Genomic DNA, 19,578 nt, shown 5'->3' with positions numbered 1-19,578 from the left:
TCCAATACAAAGTCTTCTGATCACTGAAAATTGTTAAGAGCATTTATGCTCAAGGCAGACACTAAAGTCAGTGTACACACTAATGAAATTCAAATAAATGACTTTGGCATCAGGCCCAGGGATTTGACTTCTGGCAAAAAAAGTAAACACAGTTGGGTGCTTATAAATTGGAAAGGGCTGAATTCTATTCTATAAACTAATAACTCTTGTACCTCATCAACATGTGAAGTCCAAATCCTTTGACAACTTGATAAGATCTTAAAACAGTACTGTTCACTGGAAACCTTAAAAATGTGATTTTAATGCACAGGATTGATCTGGATTCTAATTCAAGAATAGGAAATATCTGTATAGAATTTTTTTGGAAATATTTTACAACTACTCTATTTCTCTCCATATGGCTTTTCCTTGAATGAGTCTTGTCCCAGTGAAAATAGGATTCATGGGATGAGAAATTTAAGAGCTTGAAGGGAGTTTTCAGAATGTAAGCTCCTTGAGGGACAGTTTTTTTTTTGTTTGTTTGTTTTGTTTTTGTTTTGTTTTGTTTTGTTTTTTTAGTTTTTCTCATGGTATCACAGAGACCTGGTATATATACACAATCACTGTTTTTGGAATTGACTCCTAATATTACAAATACTATATAGAAAAAAAGAGTTTGAGTGACTTGACTATAGTCATGTTAAATTGCAGATTAAAATCTAGGACTCATGTCCTATGGCTCTAAATCCAGGGCTATTCCCATTGAATTACATGGCATCAAAGTGAGAATGTTCAAGTTCAAGTTTCTCTCCGACTTTTTCCAGGTCAAAGATAAGTAGAAATAACAAGATTAATCCTTGCTGGAACTCAGATACCTTAACTGTGCCTGATGTCTGATCTTTAGGAAATCATTGAATTTCCATGAACCTCAATTTCTTTTTTCTTTCCTTTTTTTTTGGGGGGGAGGGGTAAAATCTGTACTACCTATCAATTGATTAACAAGGCTTAAATGAGTAGCTACTAAGTTCCGAGCAATTGATACTGGGAATCCTAATACAATGGCAAGACTTTCTTTTTTTGGGGGGAAGAGTAGTTTGCAAGGCAATTGGAGTTAAGTGACTTGCCAAATCTTCATATTTAAACCCAGGTCCTCCTGATTCCAGGACAGAGCTTTATCCAATGCACCATCTAACTGCTCCAGCACTTTCTCTGCCCTCAAGTAGTTGACCTTCTTCTTCTTGTAGAGGGTCAGAACTCTGGAGAAGTATACTTGAAACAAGGTGTTAACTCAGTGGAATTCATCAATGATGGGTCTCTAGTTCATACATATTCAGTATGCTGAAATGATGTATATAAGGGCTGAGGACTGGAAAAGAGAAATTCTATCTTTGACCAGCCTCATGCTGTCCTGCCTTCATCACTTCTCCACTAAGACCAAAGACTCAGGCTGATACTGAGGATCTCCAGAAAGCTAGCCCTAACATTACATTTTGGCATCCAAACGTGGGGCCCTAGAAAACACAGGGTCTTGCAAAGCAGGGCACAAAGCAATTTGACTGACGCAATCATAAGCTCAGTGGAGAAGTCCCCCGTGAGCCAGAAATAGGGTGATTATAAAAATAGACAAGCAGGAAACTTTGGTAAGGGCTAAACTAGTCACTTTTGTTTTTTAGCTGAAATGGGGCAAATACTAAGAAAATTTAGAATGCATAGTTAGGTTAATAAAGAATCAAGGTTTGTTGGTAACTCAGAGGCAGATCACTGGGCTTTTAAATATATTAGAGTGCACATCTCCTTGGCTCTCCCAGGAAGAAAAATTAGAGCCAGATATGTGGGAACTAGTGGGAGAGCAACTAATTGAATATTATACAGCTATGGGTTCTGATTCAATTCCTGAAGAAACATTCCTTATGTACAATATAATACAATTGGCTTTAAAGAATCCCACAAGTTCTATAAAAAGGAAATTTTCGAAGGAAAACATCTAGACAAAGTGTGAGGAGAAAAAGGAGGAGGGGGATGGTACTGACAAAGCAGCCAAAAAGCATGGAGAAATGGACAGGAACATCGAGGATGAACTTAAAGGGTGTGGTGCTTCTTACTTTCACAGCTCAGTTAAACCTGAGCAGGCACTCTTAGGGCATTTCCTATCTCCTGACCTTCCTCCCTCAATTTTGCCTTCAAGGATAGAGGGGGGAGGAGGAGAGGAAAGGTCAGTGACATCATCAGCACTACCCATGCAACAGCTTTGCCCAACCCCATGACATGATTAAAAAAGGCACTAGGAAAGCTAAAGAGGAAGGACAGGATACATCTGATTTGAGAACAGAAATATACCCTGTGATTGAAGAGTTTGACTCTTCAGGTCAAGAAAAGAGAAAATACACTTCATTTAATCTGGAAATTATCAAAGATCTGAAAAAGGCTTGTACTCTTTATGGGTCTACATCATCTTATGTTAAGATGATATTAGAGAATTTGGCTTTTGAAGTTTTAACCCCTAATGATTGTAAATCTATAGCAAGGACATGTTTAGAACCTGGACAAAATTTATTGTGTCTTTTTGAGTACAATGAACTCTGTTCATTGTTGTCCATTACAAACTCAATGGAAAACTGATACACCAGTGTGGGTAGAATAGTGTTCCTTAGCTAGTGATAAAATTCAGGCCTTATTAGATATAGTACAGCAGCAACTTGACCAAGGATACCTACCACCTTCTCTAAGTCCTTGGAATTCCCCTGTTGTAAAAAAAAAAAAAAAAAAAAAAAAAAAACAAAAAAAACCTGGAAAATGGAGGATGTTGACTGATTTAAGAAAAGTAAATGTATGGAAACTTTGGGACCTCTTCAGCCTGGACTTCCATCTCCTACTCAATTGCCTAGAGAATAGCTTCTTTGGGTTGTACACATTGAGGATTGTTTCTATTCTATCTCTCTGGATAAGGAAGATATGAAAAGATTTGCCTTTTCGGTACCCAGTGTTAAATTTATAATAAATTACATATAAAAGATACGAATGGATAGTTTTGCAACAGGGAATGAAAAACAGCTCTACTATGTGTCAAATGTATGTGGCTGCTGCTTTTACTCCAGTAAGAAAAGCAATACCAAAAGTTATGTTATTATATTACATGGATAATATCTTAGGATGTGTACCTGAGGAGCAAATGTTAGAAGCATGTCTACAAAAGATCATAGAAACACTGAGGAACTACAAATTGCATATAGCTCCAGGAAAAATTCAAAGACATGCTCCTTTTCAATACTTAAGATATGAAGTATATCCTAAGGTGCTTATAGTACAAAAACTTTCTTTAAGAACAGAGAAGTTGAACCTCTTAAATGACTTTCAGAAATTGATAGGAGATATCCAATAGATGCGTCCAGTGTTAGGCTTGACTATCTATCAATTGCAACCATTATATGACATTTTAAGGGGAGACACTGCTTTAAACTCACCATGCCAGCTTACAAAAGAAGCTCAAGAGGCTTTGAGAGAGGTTGAACTGGCTGTATCCAATGTGATTGAAAGAGTTACTCAAAAATCCTTGGATATATCAGTTTTTGATATAAAAGAGGCACCCACAGCAGTCCATCAAGGAAACAGTGTGATAGAGTGGGTGAACTTCCCAGCACAACCAGAACAAAGCTTTACTCCTTACCCAGTGCTTGTGGCTAGAATTTTATTAAAGGCCATTAAGTGAGCAGTACAATTATCTGGGATAAGACCGAACAAGATATACACCTTTTATACCAATCAATGCCCATCCCAGAGTGGCAAATATTATTGGCCACATTATAGGCCAATTTTACACATGGGTCTCCATTAAAGATAACCCAGCTATTATATAATTGGAAATGGATTTTTGAAGAAAAGATTTCTTGGGTTCCTCTTAAAGGACCAACTTATCTTTACAGATGCATTCAAATATAACATTTGTGCTGTACTTTCATGACTTAACTAATAGAGAGAGTAGTAAGAGCTCTTTTATAATCCACTCAGCAAAATGAATTGTATGCAATCATTCTAGCTCTTATTATCCAGGAGATATAAATATAATATGTAACTTGACTTATTCAGTAGGTATTGTGCAAAGAATTGCCACAGCCCAAATAAAATTTGTAGCTTCTAATATATATCTGCTCTTTAAGGAACTTCAAGAACAAGTGAGAAAGCATCCAGGTAAGATTTATATCTTGCATATCTACTCTCTTAGTGGACTTCCAGGTCCTATTTTTGATGGAAAATCAAAAGCCGATTGCCTTCTAAGCATGTTAGCCAATACTCCTTTATTTCAGGCAGCCCAAAAATCTCATTCTAAATATCATCAGGCTGCTCGAGCTTTATGTTTGCAATTTGGGATAACAAAAGAAGAAGCTAGGAACATAGTAAAAAGCTGTATAGCTTGACTTCTTTTTCATGCTCCTACATTCCCTCTAGGGAAAAAATCAATGAAATTTGGCAAATGGATGTGACCCATTATAATTCTTTTGGTCATCTGTCTTTTATCCATGTTGTAGTAGACACCTTTTTCAGGATTTAGTTTTGAACCAGCAGCAAAAGAGACAGCCCAAGTGGTCATTGAATTCCTTATACAAGCTTTTGCAATCATGGGTGTGCCACAAGCAATAAAAACTGATAATGGACCTGTATATACTTCTAAACATTTTGCACACTTTTGTGCACAGTATCAGATTTTACACACCACTGGCATACCTTTTAATCCTTGAGGACAGACTATATTAAAGAGGAGAAACAGAGACATTAAGACACTCCTCTAAAAATAAAAGAAAGGGGGAGCCACAGGTAATCCTAGAGAACTTCTAAATTTAGCTCTTTACACCATTAAGTTTTTGATTTTTGATAAAGATGCACTGGCTCTGGCAGACAGATTTTATAACCTACAGGAAAGGCAGTGTGCAGTGCGAGTAGTTCCATTATCTTTAGATAATTGCCAGGTGATGTGGAGAAATCCAGAAAGTGGTGAATGGAAGGGACCAGATAGGTTAACTGCTTGGGGGGAGAGGGTTTGTTTGTATCTCTACAGATGGAGAAGGAATCACATGGGTGCCAACAAGCCATATCTGCCTTGTCCATTGGAGAAAGACAAAGAAGACCCTTGAAACAAAGGAAAAGACCCCAGAAACATCAGATGGTTCCATCTGTAAGAATGTGTGCCACTGAAAGATCATGGTTGTTAACCTTATGTGTATGACAATTGACTCATGAACATCAAAAATTGTCAATGAGACTTCAAAATATGCAGGAATCATTGGATTTCCTGACAGATGAAGTAATGGACAATAGATTGGTTTGGTACTATCTCTAGGACTTATGGACATGTATAATTCCTCATGTTGATTCATGTTGTTTGTTATATATTGTTATATTCATTATATATGTTATATTCAATATATTATATATTGTTATATTCATGTTGTTTGTTATATATTGTTATACTAGCCTGTGTTATGTCACTATGTGCTTGCATAATACCTCCCATGCTGATGGATTTATATATACCTGTTTCAGGTAAGACCCTTCAATCCAGAGGAAACCTGCTAACAATATCTGGTTTGGTGTTCTCACTTCTTGAGAAGTCAGGGAGGGCATGATCACCTCCTTTTTTTGTGTTTTCACCTCCTTTCCTGAGACCACCTCTGTTCTAAAACAAAAGAAAGCAGGTGATGTAGAGGCCAAAACTCTGGAGAAGTATATTTGAAACAAGGTGTTAACTCAGTGGAACTGATCAAATGATGGTTCTGTAGTTCACATATATACTTAGTACTTAGTATGGTGATGTAATGGTTCTCTAGTTCACACATATTCAGTATGCTGTAATGATGTAATTGAAATAAGGTATATAAGGGCTGAGAAGAACTGAAAATGATTCATTCCATCTTTGACCAGCCTCATGATGGCTCTCCTGCTTTCATCACTTCTCCACTAAGACCAAGGACTTGGGCTGATCCCAAGGACCTCCAGAAAGCTAGCCTGAACATTACACTGGACAATACAAGGAGCCATATGAATGCCACATGGTAATGGATTGTGATCCCTTTCCAGTGAGTAAAAGGATTATTTATTGATTGTATTTCCCAGACAAAGGCAAGAAGTGGAAAACTGAAAGAATATGTGTGTATATGGCATGCATGGAATAAAATGCTCATGATCCTGGATAAGCATTTATGTTCTCATAGCTAACTAGATGGGATGTAAACTATTGTCTGGGGCAAGCTAGATGAGCTAAGTTAGGTTGGTTTTCATTCAGTAACAAGTTGGACAAATGTTAGCCTCATAAGAGAGTCCCAACCTGAATGGATTATCCATGGATATTTTCAGGAAAAACAACAACTATGAAATGTTTCTTGTATTATATAAACATGAGATTTTTTCCCCTATTTTAATGTTACATACTACAATTCTATTAAAATCTTACCATATGCAGAGAATTATTCCAGCAGTTATAGTTACTCCATTCTTGAGGTCATTAATCTGACTGGAGAGATGACTAGAAGAAAAACACATGCTAATTCCAAAGTAAATGTTATTTACTATTCCAAGTTATTTAAACAATTAATAGGTCGTTTTTTTCATTGTATGCTACTGACTACAATCTCTCCCACTGCATCACTATACTGACACCCTTCCTCCTCAGAATCTAGTCAATGGGCCATCTTAGACTTTCCCAATTCTGTTACACCCTTCTGATTTCAGTTTAATTTCTACCAAAATCAGCAGATAGTAAAGGTTCTGATGATACTGAATCATTCAGTAGAAAATGAGCCAAGGGAATCCCCTTGGCAAAGTCAGGGGGACATGAGCAGCTAGAAAATAAAAAGAGGAAATAAAAATTGTCCTGAATGAAAGAAACAAATTGAAATAAGATTACACAAGAGCCTGTAGTAGTATGACCAGTGAGTCATATATTGGACAATAACATAGAAGGTTAAGGAGAAATTAATTTCTAAGAGTATAATTAAGGTTTTAACAAGGATGGGGATGAATGAATGATTAGTAATAAAAGTAGCAATAAAAATCAAAGAAACTATCTAGCCTAACACTATTTGACTAAGCATCTTCTCTTCTCCAAGTGAAACATCTCTATTTCCTGAAGCCAGGTCTCATATGCTATTGTCTCAGGCCCTTTGCCATCTTGGCTATCCACTTCAGGATGTTACCTCGCTTATCTACATCACTTTTTAAAATAAGGGTAGAGAAAAGACAACAATACTTCAGATACTGAGCAATGTCATGATGTCACCTTGTTTTACCTGCTTCAGTAAACAGCTTAGAATAAAACTTACATGAATTTTTTTTTTGGCAGTTTTGTAGTTGATATCTTTATTTGCTGGTGAAACACATTCTATAATTCTTTGGGAAAAAGCATTAGATTTTTTGTTAGTTATAATTTTAATTTTAAATTTGGTTAATTTTATTATAATTAAAATTTTGATAAGAAATTAAATTATAATTGGATAAAACTGTTTACAATACATAAATGGAAATATTTACCTTCTCTCGGTGAAGTTCAAGCCTAAAGCTACCATTCTGATCTGAGCTGGTAGGGATTCTAGAAAGGTATATCTACTGAAGAGAGTCATATTATATTCGAAGTTCTTATAGATGAACATAGACATATTGCTCATCAATGAGAGACAAGTAGGGGCAGCTATGTGCCGCAGTGGATAGAACACCAGCCCTGAAGTCAGGAGGACTTGGGTTCAAATCTGGTCTCAGATACTTAACACTTCCTAACTGTGTAACCCTGTTACTTAACCACAATTGCCTCAGGGAAAAAAAAAAAAAAAAAAAAAAAAAGAGATAAAAGTCAAAATGAGGTGATTCATCTTAAGCATTTTACCTAAAGGGTCCTATCCCAAAGCCCCATTAATTGTCTTGTGCTTCTAAACATAAGTCTATTAAAAAAATAACATGCCCAGGATCATAGTATATAAGTGTATTTACTGGTTAATAACAAGATAGCTCCAATGCCCCATATTAGAAACATGTATTAAAAGATTTGTACGGGACAGGGAGTAGCAAGATAGGAGCTTGAGTTTAATTATTTAGTTAATCAATTATTTCTTGAGGTCACTGAAGGTGATGTCAGTCACTAGTGTCCAGTGAAACATTTGAATAAATGAAGGTCAAAGGTATGAATACAATATCAAATTAATTGATGAAGGAAGAGCAATAGTTTATAAAACCTAAGAAGTTTTGGAGATCATAACACATGGTAGGAATTTCCCATAGCAAGATGTGCTGTGCCTTCAATGGATCTGTTTTCACAGTCAGCCTGTTGGAAGTCCTAGGAATCCCTAATTTAACTGGCTCTTCTTCAGTCTAAAAAGCAACTAATATCCCTACAGGCATTCAGAGATGATGTGAGCTATATGAATGAGGTTGCTAAGATCTAAGGCCTAAGTATATTCAAGAAACTATCACTTCAGGTCCTAAAATATATGGTCTATAAAGTACTAGTAAACAACGGGAACAACCCAGAATCTTATGAGCTTTAAAAATAATTATGTTGGCTCCAGCAGGTCTTTTTTATTTATTCATAGACCTTCCATGTATCCACTACAAAAGAATCCAGTTTGATAGGGGAAAAAACCAAACAGAATGGTCTAGGTCACTGATAAGAATGAAGATGAATGGTAGAAAATGATCATGGTGTACAATAATGGTCTTCAGTACATAGTATAAATATGTACTAAAGAAAAATATGTACTTTTATTTTCAATAGATGACATGGGTTTGTTTTTTTGGGAACAATTAGATAAAACCCTTCATGAGATTTCTATCTAGATCCTGGTCTGGAGCACAGTGGACTAAATCATTAGTCAGACATGGTTGATCAGTGGGTATATTTTCAATAGAGGTTTATGTTGTGAATCATTTACTCATCATAACAGAGAGTGCACCAGAGAGGGCTTTGGTGTCCCTAATTCCAGCAATATTATTATTTTTTGTTTATTTGTTCTTTTCTCACAGAGTGCCAGAGAGGACTTTGGTGTCCCTAATTCCAGCAATATTATTATTTTTTGTTTATTTGTTCTTTTCTCTTTCTTTTTTTCTTTCTTTTTCTTTCTTTTTTCTTTTTTTTCCCCTGAGGCAATTGGGGTTAGGTGACTTGCCCAGGATCACATAGCTAGGAAGCGTTAAGTGTCCGAGATCAAATTTGAACTCAGCTCCTCCTGACTTCAAGGCTGGTGCTCTATTCACTGCCCCACCTAGCTGCCCTCTAGCAATATTATTAACAAAACTGATGGGTAATTCACTTGACAATCAGATTATGGATGAGTTTTATCTATTCTGACCATTGACCATTCAATTCTCAAAATGATGGCAAACAGTGGGTCAAGTTTAATACCATTTGACAAATTAGGTGCCTTCTTCCAAGCCTGAAAAGGTGGGTTTCATTTCTAAGGGCACATTCCAACTCCAGGAGTACAAAGAGATGGGCCACTTTGAGTCTTTGCTCCAATTAGGGTTTCATTCAATTCAATTAGGGTTCCTCAGTACTCCCAATTTCATGTAACTTCCTGTTTCCTATTTCTTTCAGGCCCCATAATCCTTGGACAGGATATCCAAAAATTAAGTGTCCAGGGCAATCCATAATTCAAAAACAGCTTATCTTCAAATAATCATGTCATTATATGTAATGAGTTGCACATGACTCACTACCCCTTGTGTACACACCCTCCCAAATTGTATGGACTCCCTCCTCTCCTCCCAATAAAAGTCCACAATAGAGCTATTAGGATGTTCCTGAGTTTATTTCATAAATCTAGGCCAGGATGAGGCAGAGACTGGACCAGTTCTATATCCTGTTGAAATAAGAGTAAAGTGTTGGAAAGTTATCATTCATTTTAGTTGTGTAGAGTTGTGTATTCATACTAGATTCCATCCATCAGTCCTAAGAACTGAATGGTTGATGACATATGGAAAGGTTCCAAGGAAAATACAGAACCAATAACTATCAAACCTCCCCCAAAATTATTTTCAGGTTATCAAATGTCATTTTGGCTAAAATTATTGGATTACCTGAAAACTATGATAACAAAGCCTGCATGGCATCTTTAAAGAAATCAAGGAAAACTGCCCTGATATCTTAGAGACAGAGAGTAAAACAGTCATTGAAAGAAAGAATCCACTGATGACCTCCTAAATGAAATACCAAAATGAAAACTCTAAGGAACATTGTAACCAAATTCCAGAATTACCCATCAAAGAGAAAAAAGGTGTGGATTGAATTGAGACTTAAAATCACAATCATACAGGGAAGAAAGGGTGATGTCTTAATTTAGAGTGGTGGCTACATGAGTGGGGAATAAGGGCAAATAACAAAAGGAGGTGTATTTCAAGCAAAGAAACAATTTGCCACCTAATTAAATCAAGAAAAAAAAAATATTGCCTTAAAAGTGTTTGTATGTTTGTATCCATAGTCCTTAGTTCAGTGCTTGGCATATAGACTAAGCACTTAATAAATTCTTGTTCATTGGCTTATAGATATATATTTTGTTATTATAGCTTTTTACAAATGTCCAGAAATAAGCATTTGTATTAAATAGAAATAACATAAACCATTTGTTTCTTAACACAATAGCTATATTCCTCTAATTTCATGGAAATAAGACATATAAATCATATCCTATTACCTCCATTGACTTACATACTAGTTACAGAGGTGCTTAAAATAACACAAGGACAAGAGTCAGGAAAGATTCTGCCTCTTATTCAATATCTAATGAGCTTTATAACGTTAAATATTATATGACAATCTTGGATCTCATTATTTTCATCTGTGAAATGAAAGTAATTCCTGCTTTAGCTCCAAGGCAATGATAGAAGAAAATCTCAAATATGGGAGGATAAAATTAAATAGATGCCAATCTATCAGGAGCCTTAGAGGTCATCTAATACAAGCCCCTTACCTTGTTCGACAAGTGACAGAAGAGCTATCCAAAAAGGTGAAATGATAGTCACCAAAATAGCCTGAATCTAGAACAAGAGCTCTTTACTATATCACCCTGTTTTCTGGAAATGCTTTGAAGTGTAACAAGTGATATTCAAATAATATAGTTTATATTATCATGGTTGCTCAATTCATATATGCTGTTAACCCTTTAGTTCTAATTTTCTCTATCTAGCAGTTTCTCCACGGCTTTAAAAAACTTTAAGCAAATATTTAGAAGTGAGAGCTCAAATATCTGTCCCTTCCTTCTACTTTTCCTATTTGAATAACTGGGCAGAGAAAATAGAGATTACCAACTGAGAAAATGAAAAAAAGCCATTTTAAAAATAAGTAAGTAAGCCAAATATATTCCATTCAAATGAGAACCTTACATGCTCTAGAGGAAATCACTATTTAAAAGACCCTTACAATAAATAATTATGCTTAAAAATAAAGTTTTTAAGAGAAAAAACTATGCAAAGATTACATGGAAGAATGAATAGAGAGCTGATTTTGAGTTCAAGTACCATTTTTGATATATACTGGCTGTGTAACCTTGAAAAAGTCATCTAAATGCCCCCAAGCAATTCTCTAAAATTCTCCAAAATAATATTTAATAAGTGCAGGTTTGCATCAATGGGGGGATTTTCCACAAGAAGACTGTTTCTGCAACTTATAAAATGAGGACTAAAAAGAAACAAAAACAGTACCTATACCTTGAATATCCTACTCTTTTTAAGTATGACCTTATTTGTCATAAGGATCACTGGATCTTAGATTTAGAACGGGAAAGGAAATCAGAAGGAAGTTTATAACTTTCTCATTTTTCTAGTGAGGAAACTGATTTAAGAGAGCAATTTGCTCAATTTGAGTTCACACAGTCACTTAATTGACAATCTAAAAAGAGATTTTGGCTATTGCAAAACAAATAAATTTCTCTGAAAATTCAAATTCAATAATTAGTTAACATTATAAATTCATATTATTTCTTGGCAAATGTAAATAACATTTATTATTCTTCAAGACAATTTCCTTACATTATTAACATATAGTTCATATACCTTGCATACTTTTGCTAAATATAATATCCTATGTGTTAAGACAAGTTGAATACCATTTTATTTTGTATCTTTATTTAAAATTATCCATGTCAAAATCATAGCCAAATTGCGAAAATGTCACACATCTCATATTTTTGCCAAATAATTCAGATTTGGCATTCCCTCGAGTAAATTTTGTGACAAATTAACCTTAATTTTAGAATTTAATTCTATTTTAAGAATTAATCAACCTGTTTCCTATTTGTTTTTATTTAATTCATCAAATGATTATTCTACATACCACTTTGTAACACAGTGTTACACATCATTAAAAAAAAACATATTCTTAGAAATGAGGAAGTGGTTTGCCAAAAATATAATGATTCAAACAACCTCAAACATTATATTCTAATAATACTCAATATCATTAGTCAGAACATTCTAGCCTTTGGGGAAAAACATATTTAGTTTTATGAACATATTAGAGTTCATATTTCTTTGTGCTGGATATAAAAGAAAACAAAGCAGTTTGCATATTTGAAGTTATAAAGGAGAATTACTAACTAATTTGTATCATATATGTGTATATGTATGAATATTATATATACATATATATATATATGTATCTGGAGTTCTCATCCTTAATGATTGATATTAAGGAGAACTTGAAGCAACAGAAAAGAAAGAAAAGAATACCCACAACTGTTTGGGAAAACAGTTGGGAACTTAGAAAGTTCCTCTTGAAAGACACAATTCATGGGTACAATTTGAGATAAGGTTCCCAAGCATTTACAAGTGGTTCAAGAAAAATAGTAAGCAGAAGTGGCAGAATTCAAACCTAACTCTTTTACTTTGAGAAACACTGCTTTTCCTATCACACCACTTTTTTTTGGAGGTGAGGAGGGAGGTAATGAGGATGAAGTGATTTGCCCAATCACTTATGACTAGTAAGTGTCAAGCATCAGTGGCTGGTCCCCCTGCCTTCAAGGTCTTTGCTCATCACCTAGCTATCCTTGACCATACCACATTCTAGGTCCATTGTGAATTAATTATTTCTAAGTTTAAGAGCTATATTCCAGAAAAAGAAATCTTGGTTTGACAAGTAAATTGTTGTTCAAAGCTACATATGTAGGTTTATTTTGTGGTATAAGCCTTATGGTACTTATATGCACTAGACATGTCTTCTCTTTTGCAATGTAAGCAAAGCAAAACAAAACAAAACAAAACAAAAAAAAAACAATTTTTTTCCATTTGAATAATTTCCATTCAACGGATGCCATATCTTACCTTCCTGTTTGTTGTTTTTTCTCTTCAGCCATTTTTCAACTGTCTCAGCACTTACACTTTCAGAAACAAATTCATCAAGTACCTGGGGATGAAGAGAAAGATAGGCCTTCACTTTTTCATCTGTCAGACCTGAAAGAAAACAAAAAAGGAATTAGATTTACACCTATACTGTTACTTTAATAAGATTAAGTTATAAAGAAAGGAGTATTATTAGTAGCATAATATATGAGAAGAAAAGGAGTTGATGCATCCCAAAACAACTGAGAACACACACACACACACACACACACAGAGTTGCCCTCAGGTACTTTCCCATGTGCTACCTTCAATGACACTTCATAACCTAATGCCAAAAGTCGTGTAAAATGGATTTTCAGCTAAGTGAAGAAAGGAGGAGGGAAGGAGAGAGTTCATTCCAGGCTTAAGAGATAGAGCAAAGGCATGGAAAAAGGTTAAGAATAATGATAGGATAAGAAAAGGGCCTAGTAAAAGGTCATTTGTGCTTAAAAACCATTTTAAAATTGGGGAAGAACATGTATAGCTGTAAAAATAGTTCTAGAGAACTAAAATTTAGTATGCAAAGTTAGAGGAAACTTTGTAACAGTAGCAAACATTATAGGAAATCCACCTATGATGTTTATTCAACTAGTATGATTCACATATCTTCTTCCTGCCTCAGGAAGAGTTCATCTTTCAGTAGCATTCAGAATAAATGCTTCAGGGTCATGAATTTCCTAAGTTCTGTAATCAAGTTTGTTGAATGAGGAATACTTAATAACAAACACAAAGAGCACTGAAAGATTTTTACAATTTTATAAGTTAAATAATAGAATTATTATTATCCAATTTTAGATGAGAAAAACAAGGTACTAGAAGGGAAGGTGACTTGCCCATTACCTTCCATTACCTTGCTTATTTAGCAATAAGGTCAACATATGAGCAGTTCTCATGACTCCAAACCCTGAAATCCACCAGGGAGGATATTACAACACTTAACCCTTCTCAGCACACTTTATGCTATAGAAACAATGGTCATCAGTTTCAATGGTTTTGTGATGGAGAGAGCACCCAGAGAGATGGCTATGGGAGGACTGAGTGTGGATTTTCACTTTTTTTGTTGTAGTTTGCTTGCATTTTGTTTTCTTATTTTTCCTTTTTGATCTGATTTTTCTTGTGCATCATGATAATTTTGGAAATACGTATAGAAGAGTCGCACATGTTTACCATATTGGATTACGTGCCTTCTAGGGAAAGGGATTGTGGGGAGGGAGGGAGAAAAAAAAAATTGGAACACAAGGTTTTGCAAGGTTAAATGTTGAAAATTATTTATGCATGTTTTGAAAATTAAAAGCTTTAATAAAAAATGGCTAACATGACATTCCATTTCTCATATCCTTTTCCCATCTCTATGATTTTACATCAGTCAGCATCCATACCTGCCTTCCCTTAGTTGACATGACTTCTTTAAAAGTCTCAACTCAAATCCCACCTACAACTACAAGAAGTAGTCTTAATCTGCTATCCCTTGACCTCCAACTGCCAATGCCTTCCTCTCTCAAAATGCCTTGTATCTACCCTGTATAAGTCTTATACAGTATATACCTGTATAAGGTACCTAGTTGTTTGCATGTTTCTTCCATTAAGTTTTAACCTTTGTAGCACAGTAAAACACAAAACAGAGAAAACACTTAAAACTCCTTGCTGATAGGAACCACATCACTTCTCAATATAAGAAATGTTGCTTTAGAACTGCCAATTTATATGTTGGTTTGTGTTTCATTAGGTATGCGTTTTAATGCTATTCTACATTTAAAACTTCACATTCACAAAATTGCAATCACAGCAAGAATAAGATAACACAGTAATGATAATTGTTCATCACAGCTCCTACTCTATTATCCCAGTGAATTATTTCAGTGTAACAACTCTCTTTAGAGATGGTTAAAAGAACCATTTATTGTAAGAAAGAGAATGGAGTAACAAAAGAACATGCTTCCTGATGGCTTCAGGGAGTAGGATGCATGTTTTTTTTTTTTTTAATCAGAAAACTTAAACTCAAGAGTGTTAATTAATTCTTTTGGGTACTACACAAGTGCAGTTACTATTTAGTTTCCTTTCACTGTAAAACCATGTCTCTCAATGCAACCAGAACTTAAAATATCTATTTAAAACCAATCTACTCAATAGTTATACAAAGGAACAAATAAGAATTGTATATTCATTCTATTTAAAAAAGCCCCACTAGCATAAAATTCAATTTGAGAAATTCTACAAGTAGCCCCAAATTAATCAGATTCTAATGAATCACTTAATAGATGAGTCTGTTCTCCTACAAAAATGAGTTTTATTCCCTGGAGGAAAAACATAGGATTTGTTGAAGTGATAATATATTTCACCTTACAACTTATAAAAGTCAAGCTTTTCTTTGATTTTAACATTTGCTAAATTTGAAAGTGTTGGCAATTCCTTGAATTTGTACTCCCCGTTTCCTTTGCCTTTCTATGACATTATACTATCAGAACATTCTATTTCTGGTTCTTCTCTTTTTACTCTATATGAAAAATTGTCCATTCAGTGTGTATTTACTCCTTTCTTTTCACATTCTCCCTCACAATTCCTTTCATTTTTGTAACTTTAGCATCTGCAGCCCTTATTCCATCATCTTGTCTCATTTCAGCAGCCTATAAGATGTTTTCAAATTCAACATCTATAAAACTAAACACACTATCATTGTCTAAGTTTTTCTTTCCAGACTTCATTGTTCTCATCATATTCTTAATTACTCAGAATTAAAATTAGGAATAATCTTTTAGTCAGCAAAATATTCTCTCCATCTCCTTTTATCATCAATACAATCCTACAAAAATATGTTCATGACCTATTATATATATATGTATATATAATATATATATACATAGAAGATGATTTGTTTATCATTTTCCCCTCTAAATATCTTTTATCTTTCTTATCAATTCCTACTGTTACAATTGTAGACTAGGCATTCAACTCTTACGACAAAAACTGGTTTCATGGCATCCATCACTCCTCCTCTCCAATTCCTACTTTATTACCTTTTGATAGTCACTTTTCTATTAAAAAAAAAAAAAATCAGTGACCTAATACATGAATTTTTAATCAGCTAACTTGTTTTCAAAGTGTTTTTATATAACCACTCCCCAGAACATTATTTCTGTCTGATTAAACTGTTTTCCTTAATTGTGAAGACCGCATTCATTAATATATAAAAGCTCATCTTTGCACCTATATCCTCTTTTTTTTTTTTTCGCTTATGTTCTTCTCCTCAATTATGCCTTTCTTTCAAGTTCCAGTTAAAATCATTTTATAGATTAATGAACGCATCAGCTATTCCAGTCCCTTTATTTATAAGAAAAATAGAGACACAGAAAGTTTAGGTAATCGAACACATACCATAAAAGTTAGAAATTGTAAAAATGGGATTCAAACCTAGTCCAATGATATTGATTTCAGCAGTAATATTGTTACTTGTGTTTTTCAATTCCTCTAAGGGGCTCTTTTTAAAAAAAAAATAAATTTTATATTTTATCAGGAAGCTAATGATTTTTAAAGTTTTAGTACCTTAATATGATAGGACAATAAAAAGAGTTCTGTGGTACAAATCTGACTCGGTTTCCCCAATTATTCTGACCCAGTTCTGTCTCAGTTTCCCTAAGTATTCTGCTTCAGTTTATAATTGTCTGCTCGGTCCTGTGAAACCACCCCTCCTTCTTTATCAGGATAAAAGATTCTATGTTTTAGAATATCAGAATGCCATAGAAATTTTTGATTACATCAAATTAAAAAGCTTCTGTACAAACAAAACTAATGTAAACAAGATTAGAAGGGAAGCAACAAACTGGGAAAACATCTTCACAGTTAAATGTTCTGATAAAGGCCTCATTTCCAAAATATATAGAGAACTGACTCTAATTTATAAGAAACCAAGCCATTCTCCAATTGACAAATGGTCAAAGGATATGAACAGACAATTTTCAGATGATGAAATTGAAACTATTACCACTCATATGAAAGTGTTCCAAATCATTAATCAATCAGAGAAATGCAAATTAAGACAACTCTGAGATACCACTACACACCTGTCAGATTGGCTAAGATGACAGGAAAAAATAATGATGACTGTTGGAGGGGATGTGGGAAAACTGGGACACTGATACATTGTTGGTGGAGCTGTGAACGAATCCAACCATTCTGGAGAGCAATCTGGAATTATGCCCAAAAAGTTATCCAACTGTGCATACTCTTTGACCCAGCAGTGTTTCTACTGGGCTTATATCCCAAGGAGATACTAAAGAAGGGAAAGGGACCTGTATGTGCCAAAATGTTTGTGGCAACCCTGTTTGTAGTGGCTAGAAACTGGAAAATGAATGGATGCCCATCAATTGGAGAATGATTGGGTAAACTGTGGTATATGAATGTTATGGAATATTATTGTTCTGTAAGAAATGACCAGCAGGATGAATATAAAGAGGCTTGGAAAGACTTACATGAACTGATGCTAAGTGAAATGAGCAGAACCAGGAGATCATTATATACATCAACAATAATACTGTATGAAGATGTAATCTGATGGAAGTAGATTTCTTTGACAAAGAGACCTAATTCAGCTTCAATTGATCAATGATGGACAGAAGCAGCTACACCCAAAGAAAAAAAAAAACACTGGGAAATGAATGTAAACTGTTTGCATTCTTGTTTTTCTTCCTGGGTTATTTTTACCTTCTGAATCCAATTCACCCTGTGCAACAAGAAAACTGTTTGGTTCTGCACATATAAATTGTATCTAGGATATACTACAACATATTGAACATATATAGGACTGCTTGCCATCTAGGGGAGGAGGTGGAGGGTGGGGAGGAAAAGTCAGAACAGAAGTGAGTGCAAGGCACATGCATTTTTGATTTCCTTCACAAGCTAATTGTACAATATTTCAGAGTCTGATTCTTTTTGTACAGCAAAATAACGTTTTGGTAATGTATACTTATTGTGTATCTAATTTATATTTTAATGTATTTAACATCTACTGGTCATCCTGTCATCTGGGGGAGGGGGTGGGAGGGTAAGAGGTAAAAAATTGGAACAAGAGGTTTGGCAATTGTTAATGCTATAAAGTTACTCATGCATATATCCTGTAAAAAAAAAAAAAGGCTATTAAATAAAAAAAAATAATAATAATAAAATAAATTAAAAAAAAAAAAAAGAAGTGAGTGCAAGGGATAATGTTGTAAAAAAAAAAAAAAAATTACCCTGGCATGGGTTCTGTCAATAAAAAGTTATAAAAATAAATAAATAAAATAGAATATCAGAATGCCTCTCCCCATCTCCAGGGTGTCTCCCCTTATTGTGTTATCCCCCTCTCTGGAGGCTCATGTTACCCTTTCAGAGTCCCATTCCCCCTCTCAGTATCCTGACTCCACACCCCTGCATCAGTGTACCTCCCGAGTCTGAGCCATGCATATATATGTCATTGAGAACTCACATTGTTTGCTGGATTCTTGGAGATGATAGTCTCATTCAGCCCTGGGACCAAACCATAGATCCATTTGGTCCCAGTACATCTATCCCTTCTAAATAAATTATTAAATACTCTCTAATCTCTATCGTGCCTAAGTTTCTCCAGCATTACAATTGATAGAAACAAAATATAAATAACTTGAGCAAATTGTTTTCCTTTTCTATTAGCAACATATTGTCTCCTAAAATATAATCTTTTAAAGTTGGATACACAATATAAATTTTGTATAGAAATATACACATACATGTAGATGTATATGATACATTTTTTAATGCATGTAGCATTATATATTTAACTTGTGAACTAGAAGAATTATACTCTTGTTTTAAGTGAAAAGTGCTGTGATCTAAGACTATCTTTTGGGAAATTCCTTCTATATTTCCCTTTCAACATAAAACTACGAGTAGAAGGCATTTGATTAATTTTACTATGAAATACTAAAATAGGAAAAAAACTAACTACAAATAGTAAATGTAAGTGGACCCTTCCACAGACCTCTATATAAATTGATTTTTATATAATGTGAATTTGTCCTTACTTACCCACTTCACTTAGTCTATTTAACAAGAGTAGGTATACACAAAACATCTTTATATGAGTTACAAAATGTACTAATGCAGACATACCAAATGCAAAATTGTGAAATAAAAGATAAATTTAATAAGTATGCAGAATAGCATACAGTTCATATGTATGTGAAGTATGTGATCCCTTCCCCATCCACCGTGCCTTTATCATTGGTAGTTGGCTATGCAACT

General features: G+C 34.4%; 1 protein-coding gene across 2 annotated transcripts in view; it reads right to left on the bottom strand.

Annotated features, from left to right (window-relative positions):
* The window catches only part of PDE10A (phosphodiesterase 10A), a 341,504-nt gene that overhangs the window by 181,315 nt on the left and 140,611 nt on the right, over positions 1–19,578 (bottom strand). For both annotated transcript variants that reach the window (XM_031968385.1, XM_031968386.1), the window contains exon 2: positions 13,270–13,398. In XM_031968385.1, coding sequence (XP_031824245.1) covers positions 13,270–13,398 — 129 coding nt within the window. The remainder of the gene's footprint in view (positions 1–13,269; positions 13,399–19,578) is intronic.

The sequence above is a fragment of the Sarcophilus harrisii genome, chromosome 4 (assembly GCF_902635505.1).
Source record: "Sarcophilus harrisii chromosome 4, mSarHar1.11, whole genome shotgun sequence".
Lineage (NCBI taxonomy): Eukaryota > Metazoa > Chordata > Mammalia > Dasyuromorphia > Dasyuridae > Sarcophilus > Sarcophilus harrisii.
The sequence above is the reverse complement of the archived record's forward strand: the minus strand, read 5'-3'. Positions and strand labels throughout refer to the sequence as shown.